Source organism: Rhinichthys klamathensis, unplaced genomic scaffold (assembly GCF_029890125.1).
Source record: "Rhinichthys klamathensis goyatoka isolate OS25496 unplaced genomic scaffold, OSU_Roscu_1.1 h1tg000509l_1, whole genome shotgun sequence".
Classification (NCBI taxonomy): Eukaryota; Metazoa; Chordata; class Actinopteri; order Cypriniformes; family Leuciscidae; genus Rhinichthys; species Rhinichthys klamathensis.
Genome location: NW_026606990.1, coordinates 487,300 through 500,253, shown reverse-complemented (window position 1 = coordinate 500,253; position 12,954 = coordinate 487,300). Strand labels below are relative to the sequence as shown.

The window sequence follows — 12,954 nt, the reverse complement described above, 5'->3', positions numbered from 1 at the left end:
TAGTATAACATTCACAATGCAAAACCATTTATTAAAAACAACACTTTAAAAAAAATGCATTAACAAAAAAAGTGCACTTTAATGTCAGTTGAAGAGTCATATTTTCACATCAAATATGTATTTAGTAAGTAATATGTTCCTTTCTTTATTTTTATACAAAAAATTCATGTAATGGCCTCATTTGTGCAATTTAAAAATAATCTTTTAGGAATCCAGTAAACAGCTGAAGTGTTTTTGTGAGATTAAAGCACTTTTAGATGTGTTGTGTGTGTGATCTGAGCGTGACCATACGAGGATGCATTCACTCCTTCCCTCCAGCTTTTCCTACGGGGTTTCATAATGTTTTTTTTTTTTAAATATTATCTATAAGTTTAATAAATGGTAAACATAAGTTGGATACTTGGACGTTTTCTTCTACAACATAAATGACACACTCATATGGAAAAGGTGAATTTGAAAGCTGTTATATGTTTATTTCTGAAAACGTATGTTTCTAATAAGTATCTAGATAAGAATGTTTGGGGTGTGTGTGTGCAGTTTACATTTTAGAGCGTTAAAATATCATCAAATTATGTTTACCACAGACCTTATTTTACTCACAATAAAAAATAACAATAGGAAGATCTGCATAACAAAACCAGCCCATTTGCTAATCAAAACTAATCATGCAAAACAAACAAGACAACAGTGTAAAGCTCATGAGTGGGGTAATGATATATTTTATGTTGTAGAATAAATCATGATGAAAGTGTCTTGAGCTTGTGTTCACCACAGATATTATTTCAGCCCATTCAAAAAACATGATTCTGGGACGAGGGAACTGGAAGTGCTAAAATGCTAAATCTATTCTAAGAGAAATGCGTCATACCTGCACCAAACTATTGGAGAAACTGATATCCACAATGCCTTGCACATGGATAATTGTGTTTGGTCAAAGTGGAATTATTTTTTATGTTTTAGATCTGTTTTGTTTTATGAGCAATGTTTTCTTTTTTACTTTTTGTTACTTTTTTCAGTTTAAGTATACCTATCAATGATAGCTTAAACTTGCACTCATGTGTGTATGTACATTTATTAAGAAAGTGAAACAAGTGTATTGTAGGTACAGTAACAAACCAGGCTGTTTGATTTGAAGGCTCAAAAGAGGGCGTCATGCCAGCTAAACACATTTGAATTGAATTGAAAAGTAATAAAGTGTAGATTATACCCTCTTGTGTTATTCAAAGCTGTAAAAAGAGGATTTTCTCTGATTTACATTTCCAATAACTCCTCAGACGAAGCTTCAAGTGTCCTTTTTTCCTGATCCGTGTATATACCAGTCCTTCCTCCACATCTTCCCTGTTCCACATGTCTGTTTGTGTTTTGTTCGTCTGTCCCCCTTTTTGGATTCTAGTCACTCCTTCCATTCGACTCTCTTGGAAAAGGAAAGGGTTTCCATGGTAACGCCAGCTGAAGTGGAAGAGACTGTGTGTGTGTGTGTGGTCAACAACAGTGTGATTTTTCCCCAGGGTTTCATGACGGAGGCAGAGAAAATGAAGCACACTTTTCTTTGTGTCTCTGCTGGACGTTTATTGCCATCTGTTAATTGTCTCAGGCTGAAATCTCATCATGACCCTAATCAGGCCGACTCTCGCGAAACGCCTTTGACCTCTGACCCCTACCACTGTCTACCTCTCCTACATCAGCTCCTGGTCACCTGTCTGAAACCTGGTCGAACCGCACAGCTGTTAAAACACTGAGGCATTTTTGGCAAAGGAAGCAGAGAAAGAGAAAAGCTGCAGAAAGTCTCTGTGATCCTGAAAGAGAAGATTGTTTCATCTAGCTTAGTTTGACTGAAACAGAGCTGAGAATGCAGAGCCAAGTCACTTGTTGTGATTAGTGAACTGGACATGTGTTTGCTGTATGGAAAATACTCATTATTGAAGACTGAACAGAACTCGAGTTGTACATTGTTACTTCAATGTGCAATGCCCGTGAAAAAATCAGTTTTCGTGTTTTTAGTAAATGTTTGAGTTGCTGAATAGCCTATTAAACTCTGAGAAAATGACAATGTAGCGCACCAGAATAAAATATAATATTCAGAATTAAACAGTGTAGCTGACTTACAGATTCAGTTAAATCGCTACTTTTTTCAAAAAGAATAATGTAACAAATGTATAATAGCACTGAAATAAATGTATAATTACATTGTAATAAATGTATAATAACACTAATAAATGTATAATTACATTGTAATAAATGTATAATTACATTGTAATAAATGTATAATAACAATGTAATAAATATATAATTACATTGTAATAAATGTATAACTACATTGTAATAAATGTATAATAAGACTGAAACAAAAATGTACATTTACATTTTATACACTACTTTTTCAAAAGAATAATGTAACAAAATAATAATGTAAGAAATGTATGATAATAATAATGTAACAAATGTAAAATAACACTGTAATAAATGTATAATTACATTGTAATAAACGTATAATTACATTTTAATAAATGTATAAGACTGAAACAAAAATGTACATTTACATTTTATGCACTACTTTTTAAAAAATAATCGCTACTTTTTTCATAAAGAATCGCTACTTTTTCATAAAGAATCGCTACTTTTTCAAAAATAATCTCTACTTTTTTCATAAAGAATCGCTACTTTTTCATAAAGAATCGCTACTTTTTCAAAAATAATCGCTACTTTTTTCATAAATCGCTACTTTTTTCATAAAGAATCGCTACTTTTTCAAAAAGAATGTAACAAAATAATGTAAAAAAGTATAATAATAATAATGTAACAAATCTATAATAACACTGTAATAAATGTACAATAACATTGTAATAAATGTATCGTAAAACTGTAATAAATGAATAATTACATTGTAAAAAATTTATAATAACACTGTAGTAAATGTATAATTACATTGTAATAAACGTATAATAACACTGTAAACAATGTATAATTACAATGTAATAAATGTATAATTACATTGTAATAAACGTATAATAACACTGTAAACAATGTATAATTACAATGTAATAAATGTATAATTACATTGTAATGTATAATAACACTGTAATAAATGTATAATTACATTAGATTAAACGTATAATTACATTGTAATAAATGTATAATAACACTGTAAACAATGTATAATTACAATATAATAAATGTATAATTACATTGTAATAAATATATAATAACACTGTAAACAATGTATAATTACAATATAATAAATGTATAATTACATTGTAATAAATGTATAATTACATTATATTAAACGTATAATTAAATTGAAATGTAATCGCTACTTTTTGGAACATGTTCAGATGTTCTTTAAGGGCAAATCAAACCCTTAGGAGACTGTTGCTCCATTTTTCAGTCTTTTTTTAATGCTTTGGAAAGATAGTTTGCATAATATTCTGTGAACATCAGAAACTATTTAATTTGCAAAGGTGGTGAGAAAACTCATGTGGATGAACATGATATTCCAACACATTCTCATCCTTTGGCGTCATATAGGTGACGCCATATGACATTTCGTCGAAATCTTACGCACATGGCATCCTTTAGCGTCAATATAACACGCACTGTTATGGGTAGGTTTAGGTCTGGGGTAGGGTACAGTTATGACGCCTTGGGATCTGCGTCTCATATTGACGCTAAAGGATGCCATGTGCGTCGGATTTAGACGAAATGTCAAAAGCGTCACATGTATGACGCCTTGGGATGAGAACGGGCTGGATATTCATGCACGCATATCTACCATATATACCTATACTTCTATATATTATATACCTACATTCACACACGTATATATACACATACATGCATGAACAAACATGGACATATATATGCATATAAACATACTTGTATGTTTGTAGGTATATGTTGGTATGTACTGTATATATGTGTGTAGCTGTAGGTGTGTAAACATGTTTATATGTAGGTGTGTATGAATGTATGCATATACATTCACACTGCTTAAATCTTAATGCATTTAAAAACAATTGTTAGGTGAAATATGATATGTAAGAAAATACATAACATTTTTGTAAGATCCACACTTAAAGCTGTGTTATTACATTGTGATATTGTGAAAACAAAACAATGAAACAAATAATTTGAGAACCTTTTATTTGAAATGTCAGTGTTCAGGAAAAGAAGAAAATAAAATAAAAAATAAAACAGCAATATAAATATTAGCATATAAAATGCAAGTAGCACACAGGAGGCGGGAATCAAAGCGTCTTATCAGCGATGTTACAGCAGGATTACAGCATCAGCAGACACACACGCACACACAGATAATAGATCTATTCAGATTCTTCATATAGACATTAAGAAGCATTCTCACATGTAAGCACAACAGAGATCACCAAATTAATCAACAGAGGCGTTTAGGTCTATTTGTCCTCCGTTTTGTGTCTTTTCATGGAAAAGTGTGACAGGAAAAGAGAGAAAAATGAACACAAAAATATATGCAGAACATCACAACTTCTAGACTAAGAGTGTGTCACTATTTATTTTCATAAGTAAAAGTTAAACTCTTTATTTACAGGTGCGTTAGTCGGCTTTCATAGTACTAAAGAACTACATCGGTAACAGAGTGACAAGTGTTTTTTTTGTTGTTGTTTTTTACTTTACTTTATTTTTGATCTTTTTTTTCTAAAAAATAAAATGACATTCCAGTAGTAAGCCATTCCTCTTAAACTGATTAAGGTTTAATGTATGTTGTAAGGGCTGATTTCTATTTACAAAAGGAACGTCATGCCAATGGGAAAGTGGACCGGAATCAGCATTTGGACGGAATATTTGTATCACAAGTATTTTCTAGAACACCAGCTTTCCAAAATGTCTACTAACAGACTCTTTAATGGATTGAACATGGGCTGCTTGTACATTCGGTGAGCACAAGTTGCCTTCTGAAACAGCATCTTGAAGAGTATTGAATTTATATTGAATTCATATTGAAATCAATTGTTCACTGAGCTTGTTGCACATGGCAAAAAAGAAAAGAAAAAAGATCGCGTATCATTACTAACCAGCACTGATAAAGAGCTTCAACACTTCAGGACAACCTGGAAATACTGAATATTAAGGACAATATGCCACTGCGTGTGTTCATGTGTGTTCATTTTACAGGTAACTGGTTTCACAACGCTCCCATAATGGCTCGGAAAACATTCAGTTAACGTTTAAAAAACATCACAACTCTGGCTCAGTGATACACAGGGGAATCCATTCTTCGATTATTTGAAAAACACAACAAAAGCGGACGGTGTAAAACCTCCCGTGAGAAGGTTGTGGACGCGCGTTTGTAGACGTCAGGTGACGCGGAGATTATCCATGGCGCAAAAAAACCAGCATGCAGCTATAGTCACCTGACATGAACACGTCTAAAATTATCAAAAATAACAAAAAGTCCATAGTGGTATTTTAGTAAACAATAACAAAAGGAATAAAAATCACGATGCAGTTTTACAAACGCCGCATCATCCTACTGGGCACGTCATGAAACCCGGCGACGGACGCTGTGTCTTTGATTGTTATAATAATACATTTCCTCTCTCTGTCCGGACGGTTTAACATGATCACGGTAAAGTATCACTGTGGTAAATACATTATTGGCTAGATATACGCAGGAATATAGTGTCGCTTAAAGGTTGGCAAACGTGAGCATGAACAGGTGAAAAACAAAGGGATCAGAATTATATGCAAATGATTTTACAGTACTTGAGGAGGAAAACAATGCATGTGTGAAATCTGACAAGTGGGTTTCTACATTGACAATGTTTTTTTAACCTCATATTTTTCTCGAAATGGTTACAGATCCAGCTAAACTTCCCCCTCGCGTATCGGCCCTCTACTTCTTCTCCTTCTTGGTGGACTTCTTCTTGCTGGCGGGCGTCTGGGCGGCCTTGGGCGGCTCTGGTTGTGGGACGGGGACCTGTGCTGGAGGCAGGGCCTGCTGCTGCTGCTGGACTTGCTGTTGGTTGGAGGTCAGGGTGGCAGTGCTGCCGGGGATGTAGACGTTCTGCCTGTAATCGGGCACGTGCTGCAGGGTGAACTGAGGACTGTAGCGGGTGGTCAGACCCATGCTGCCCGGGGCCAGAGTGTTGGTCGCCTCGCTCACCTCTGCAGACCAAAGAGAGTTTCTGTTAGGTGATTTTCATTACAATACTGGTTCAATGACAGTGGCAATGCTGCAAAGTGCTAGCCTGGTTAAAACCAGACCATTCTCAGTTGTAACTGAGTTATGGTCTGGCAAAGCGTCATAGACAAATCATTTCCAGAGGGGCGTCACCAACGGACGTCGCGGATAGACCTAAACCCAATCAGAGCGATGAAGGAGATGACGTATGCAGAGCGGCGGAGACACATCTCCGAGTGTTGTTCTTTGCTCGGTTTTTAACAAAAAGGAAACGTTCAAATGGCTTAAAACAGACGCGATAGCTGATTCGAACGAGTGATGTTCGACGACGGCATCCATCTTTGTAATGTAGGCTACAAAATCTGCTTCAAAATCCCAGCGCTGTCGTCATCCTGTAAAGCCCGCCCCAACGCTTCTGATTGGTGCCTCGATTTCGGCGGATTGGAAATGGGCTTGAATGAGCTCTTTGCCAGACTAACTTTCAGAGCAAATCTAAATTTGCCGAAAGTTGTCTGGGTTTTCCCAGGCTAGCAAAGTGCATTACTTATGAGGAAAACTGTAAAGCAGCTCTACAGAAGATAATGGTGTCAAGTCAGTTCAGTGTTGAGAAATGAGTTCTGTAGAGCTGCTTTAAAGCTAAATCAAAGACAATAGTGTCATCATTCAGTTCAAGTTTTGTTCATCCAGTAGTGTCAGTGCATTCACTTTGCATTAAAAAAACACACAAGGAAACACCATTAGAAGGCCAGAAACTGAAATGAAACAGAAACCCTTTTTAAACTCGTAAAAGCGTATTCTAAAGACTTTAACCTAGAAAACAAACAATGACAAAAGCCAACCAACTGAGTTTTGATGGAAACCTGGTGATTGGCTGATCACAGAACAGAACAACACTGGACAGAGCAGTGGAAACACTGACACACTGTCAGACGGGAACCGAATAACTCGATAACGTCCGTCTCAGAGTCTTTGCAGAACAAATATAAAATGATTCCACTTGCATCTCATGTGTCTGTGTGAATGTCTATAATCTGGACAGAACTGTATATTTCAAACAGACGCTGTTAAATTGAACTTTCCATTAATCAAAAATCCTTAAAAAATGCATCACAGTTTCCACAAAAATATGAAGCAGCACAACTGTTTTCAACACTGATAATAATAAATGTGTCTTGTGCAGGAAATCATCATATTAGAATGATTTCTGAAGGATCATGTGACACTGAAGACTGAAGAGTGATGATGCTGAAAATTCACAGGAATAAATTGCCTTTACAATATATTCACATAGAAAACTTGTAATAATATTTCACAATGTTACAAATTTTACTGTATTTTTGATCAAATAAATGCAGCCTTGGTTAGCATTAGAGTCTGTAGAGTTATTAACTTTATGTAACAGCAGCTGTCGTCTCAATGATGAGGAAATACCACAGCAACTAAGTAAATGTGTGATGAGTCACTTTCCATGTATTCCCATTCAGTCCCAGAATACAGGGAAACATGAGAGGATGACGTCATGCTGCTGTGATGTGGTTTATAGAGATTTGTCTCTGTGAGTGTTCATTCAACATGATCACCCATCAGACACAAATCTATGCAAACCGTGATCTGATTATAATGTAAATGACCACCAGCACTCTCAGAATGCATGTTTCTCCTGTGTTTTCAACATTACAAATCTGCACAATCCAATACATAATAATGCTCGCAGACATTAATATATATATAGAGAGAGAGAGATTGTCACCGTTGGCCGCGGCCATCAGCGCCTGGAGTTGCTCGGCCTCAGTGGGGGGGTTGGGCCAGGGTCCTGTTCCCATGGCAACCTCAGGAGTGGCAGCGGCCCTGCAGAGAGGAAGAGGAAGAGGAAGAAGAGTCAGCAAAACAGAGGCCGTTCTGTAGTGCTGCTATCAGCAACAGCTGCAGCGTGTGTGTGCCCGCATTTTAACACACACACTCAATCCTCCATGTTACTTTTAACTACACCATGTTGGAACTCTAGTGGAAAACGAAAACGACCGGCTACAGCGCACGCACACACACACACACACACACACACAACCACTGAACATTTCCATGTGTGGCGACTTTGTCTTCAAAGGCTTGTTTAATTTGCATCCACGGTGAACAAAAGCCCTGATCGCACTAAAATCACCTCATTACACACACAAACTCTCTTTTCTGTCGGTAACAAACACACTTTCAATGTATCGCCATTAATTCTCCTCTAACACAAGTTTGATTTTGAAGAGTAAAGCTCCACAAACAATACATTATGTGTTAATTAAACCTTAAAATGATGACTTTAAAATACTTTCCTTAATTAGTAACGACTACATGAACAAAGGACAAATCGCCGTTCCTCATAAAACAGTCCGGATGTCCTCTTTTCTCTGCGTGTGAGAGGAATAATGGAGATTCCTCATCCTGTGCCCAAACATCAGGAAACACACTACTGTTTAAAGTGTGGGGTCAGGGTTTCTTCACGTCTGTGAGAGAAGTCTTTTCTGCTCACCAAGGCTGCATTTATTTGATTTAAAATACAGTAAAAATGTGAAATAGTATTACAATTTAAAATAGCTGTTTTCTACGTGAATATGTAGTAAAATATCATTTATTCCTGTGATCAGCATCATTACTCCAGTCTTCAGTGTCACATGATCCTTCAGAAATCATTTTAATATGATGATTTGCGGCTTAATAAACATTTATGATTATGTTGAAAACTGTTCTGCTGCTTAATATTTTTTTGTGCAAACAAATATTTTTTTCTTGATTCTTTGATAAATAGAAAGTTCAAAAGAACTGAATTTATTTGAAATAGACTATTTTGCAACATTATAAATGTCTTTACTGTCACTTTTGATCAATTTAATGCATCCTTGCCTTGCTGAATAAAAGTATTAATTTCTTTCCAAAAGAAAAAACAATTCTTCCTGACCCCACACTTTTGAACAATAATGTATCAAAAATCAAGCAGCTTCGGTGTGGGTAGAGCGAGGAATTCTACATAAGCAACATTAACTGATGAGAAATCACAATTTAATAATTTTATAATGGCAGCTCACCTTGGAGAATTACCATAATGCTTTTTTATAAAATTATGAAAAATGTGCAGAAACTTGATAAAAGGCATTAATGCAATTACAGTTATTAAGTATAAACCCAAACAATAAAAAAACACAACTAATATATGCACCGTTTACTGTTCTTGGGCCTCATTTATAAAATGTTGCATAGAATTTGATCTTATGATCCAATGTGCGTTCAGAGAATCACACCATCTCATGGTCTGTATGGACATACTACAAAGAAGTTTGAATAACTAACAAGCATCTTCAGTACAAAGAGAGGATAAGATGCTAATGCTAAAGGCCATGTGTCTCTGAAAGGGTTTAAAAGGAAGTCGGGGTCTCTCTTCCTGTCTTATATGAGGCCAGCAGCTGTGAACCAGTCTAACACCACAGACACCAGACTAACCACAACGGCCCAGCACAACATCTGCATACAAGACACGAGCCACCGCAGGACGGGACCAAAACACACTCAAAGACAGAGGAGAGAGAGAGAGAGAGAGAGAGAGAGAGAGAGAGAGAGAGAGAGAGAGAGAGAGGAAGAAAGAAAGAAAGAAAGAAAGAAAGAAAGAAAGAAAGAAAGAAAGAAAGAAAGAAAGAGAAAAAAAGAAAGAAAGACAGAAAAAAAGAAAGAAAGACAGAAAAAAAGAAAGAAAATAAATAAATCTAACAAAAAAAATGGAATTTAAGCATATGACGGAAAAAGTGACAGAAGGAATGGGTGAAAGAATGAAAAGCAGAAAGAGACTTGAGAAGGGAAAGACTTTTTTTGCTTGTTTTTGCCAAGCATTTCAAAAGGGATAAACTCACAGTGCCAAGATGAGGGGGGAAACAGGGTGATGTTGTTTTAGAGTGAACAGCCCTAATGAGAACCAGAGCTGATCTGAATTCATTTCATATAAGAAGCATCAGTACTGAGAGTTTGAGGGTCACGGTCTGAGATCAACCCTGTGACCTTCAGGACACCAGCTCAGATCTTTAACCACTTCACCATCGCAGCTTGAACAATGTCAACCGGGTTAACTCGCATATCCTGCCACAACACTTCAGATCGACACACAACAGTCCCTGTTCACCAGCGTGAAGATAAGACGCCTCACTTCTCCAAAATCAGCGTCTCATCAGGAAATCACACTTCCTGTGGTCAGCATTATCACATCCTGTGGTTGAATAATCACTTCCTGTGGACCAGATTGGCAAAAAGATGGTCTAAGATGTCATTGTCTATAGCAGGGGTCGGGAACCTTTTTTGTCCAAAGAGCCATTTTTTCATTTTTGGTTAATGCATTTTTCCAAAAGAGCCACAGTAAAAAAAAAATATATATATTATTATTAAAGACGTGCTTTTTTCAATAAAATTTCAACAGAAGTAATTATTAGGTCCATAGACAATTAAAAACAAACAAATATTCAGCAAACAATAAAGTTTCAACATGTATTAATTGTGAAGGGCTTTCACTGTGAGATTGAGTTACCAACTGATGAGCATAAATCCTCTCTGTGTGTGTGAGAGAGAGAGAGAGAGAGAGAGAGAGAGAGAGAGAGAGAGAGAGAGAGAGAGAGAGAGAGAGAGAGAGAGAATGCACACAGTAGCCTACTTACATCTACTGTGTTTACGTGAATACTCGACTTGGCATTTCGATATATTTCTGTTTATTTGGCCGTCTACTATGCTGTGTTAGCTTGTCCGTGTTGCGCTCGGAGCGCACAGCATCCTGCCAGTAGAATTCCGTTCTCTTTCCCGGCTTATCGCGCTTTTAATATTTCTTTTCAATATAAAGCACATCCTGCTCTTTTTTTCTCTCATTCGTTCATGTTTTGTTATTAATTACTTTAAACAGAATCGTCAACTGAAATCTGCATGGATTATCAAAAATACGACACATTTATCATGTGTCATAAAGGGTCTCTGCGGCGAAAGTGAAAGTACCAGCGGGTGAAATGTTTCGAAATGTCTCTGCACAGCAAAGCACCGGTTTCAATAAAATGATATATTAAAGTTTATATAGCCTTATTTTACATTTTTTGCTGCTTTTCGCCATTAGGCCTACCTTAAACAACCTGCAGCTGCTTGAATCCCAGTGCAGGAGCTGTACAGTAGGTTACCACAGAGACGTAAGTGGTTTTTGATTGCTCTGATGACTCGTGACACTCGCGACCAGCACTGAATACGCACTTTTGCCGGTACAACATGAATATAATATTATCATAAACTTTTCATTAACTTTGGTAGGCTGTAGGCCTACAAGGGAATTGTAATTGGCTGATTTTTCGGCAGAGAGCCGATCTCTATTGATGTTTTAATTTTTTTTATCGCTCGTTTGTTGGTTGAGAGTGAGAGACCTCGCGAGCCACATGATTTTTGCCAAAGAGCCAGATGTGGCTCGCGAGCCATAGGTTCCCGACCCCTGGTCTATAGCTATTCATTCATAAAACCCCTTACAAATGTTTACACAAAAGGACATTACGTACAGTATGTTGTGCAATTCCCTTCACAGCTCCAAAACCATGTGATGCCGATGCACTGCAACAAAGCTAATCACACACTAGTGTACAAGGCACAACGCTACACACTGCATTCTATTCTACGAGCAGAACGGCCCCTGAGGGCCCCAGCGCCACTATTGGACACTCACACAGCACCAATAGACTCGGATGATCCAGGGAGAAAGCTACAGGAGCGAGCAGGGAGACTAGCTACACTTCAATACCTCAGCCTGCTCGACGGCGTCCATCTTACATGTGTGGACTGGGGCTTGAAGGAGCTGGAAAAAAGATTAACTATGATGTTTTGGTGGGAAATGAGGAAATATAGGACAACCAAACTGAAATAAATAGTTCACCCAAAAAGACATTCTAGATGCATATGACTTTCCTCTTTCAGTCAAACACAATCAGAGTTATATTAAATAATATTCGATCTTATCCCAGTTTTTTATTGTGAGTGCCCGAGTTTTTGAAGCTTCAAAAAGCGCATCCATCAATCATGAGAGTAATCCTAAATAACCTAATAAAGGCCTTCTGAAGCGAAGCGTCGGGTTTTTGTAAGAAAACTATATTTTATTTATAAACCGTGTGGAATCCACGAGTACCAGATACCAGATGTGGGCCGGATCTGGGCCGACACTATATTGCTGTCTGGGAATATCGAGTCTATAAAACATCAAATCTCCAAAAAGCACAGCAAGCGTATCGACGAGAACACTCGTTTACACAGCATACACACCGGGACATTTCACTGCACATCACAGTTTTGACATTATTAATGCACATTATTGATACTGCGTGCAATCACAAAGCACAGACTTAACAACAATACGAAATCGTGATTCTATGTTACAAAGTTTCTATTCTGAGGCGTTAATTGCAGATGAAACAACATACAAAGTATGACAGTGATGATCTCAGGTGCAGATTATGTGCTTTATATAATGTAAAAAGAACTTAATGTGAGTTTGAATGTCGTTTTACATTTACATTTAATCATTTAGCAGACGCTTTTATCCAAATAAAGAGAGCAATAGAAGCAGTCAAATCAACAATAGGGCAACAATATGCAAATGTCACGACCAGTCTCAGCTAGACCGCAGCACACGTCGCAAGGAATTTATTATATAATAGATATAGAATAATAATAATAATAATAAATTTTATTTGTAAAGCACTTTACATTTGACCCAAATCTCAAATAAGTAAGTGTTATTTAAAGAATAAATAAAA

At 36.6% G+C, this 12,954-nt stretch overlaps 1 protein-coding gene across 17 annotated transcripts in view; it reads right to left on the bottom strand.

Moving 5' to 3' along the window:
* Nucleotides 1-5,853: 5,853 nt before the first annotated feature.
* Nucleotides 5,854-12,954, bottom strand: part of LOC130072826 (protocadherin gamma-A12-like) — a 163,813-nt gene continuing 156,712 nt past the window's right edge. For all 17 annotated transcript variants that reach the window (XM_056238127.1, XM_056238123.1, XM_056238126.1 and 14 more), the window contains exons 3-4: nucleotides 7,908-8,005; nucleotides 5,854-6,141 (exon numbers count right to left, since the gene is read on the bottom strand). In XM_056238127.1, coding sequence (XP_056094102.1) covers nucleotides 5,870-6,141; nucleotides 7,908-8,005 — 370 coding nt within the window. In that variant the 3' untranslated portion in view covers nucleotides 5,854-5,869. The remainder of the gene's footprint in view (nucleotides 6,142-7,907; nucleotides 8,006-12,954) is intronic.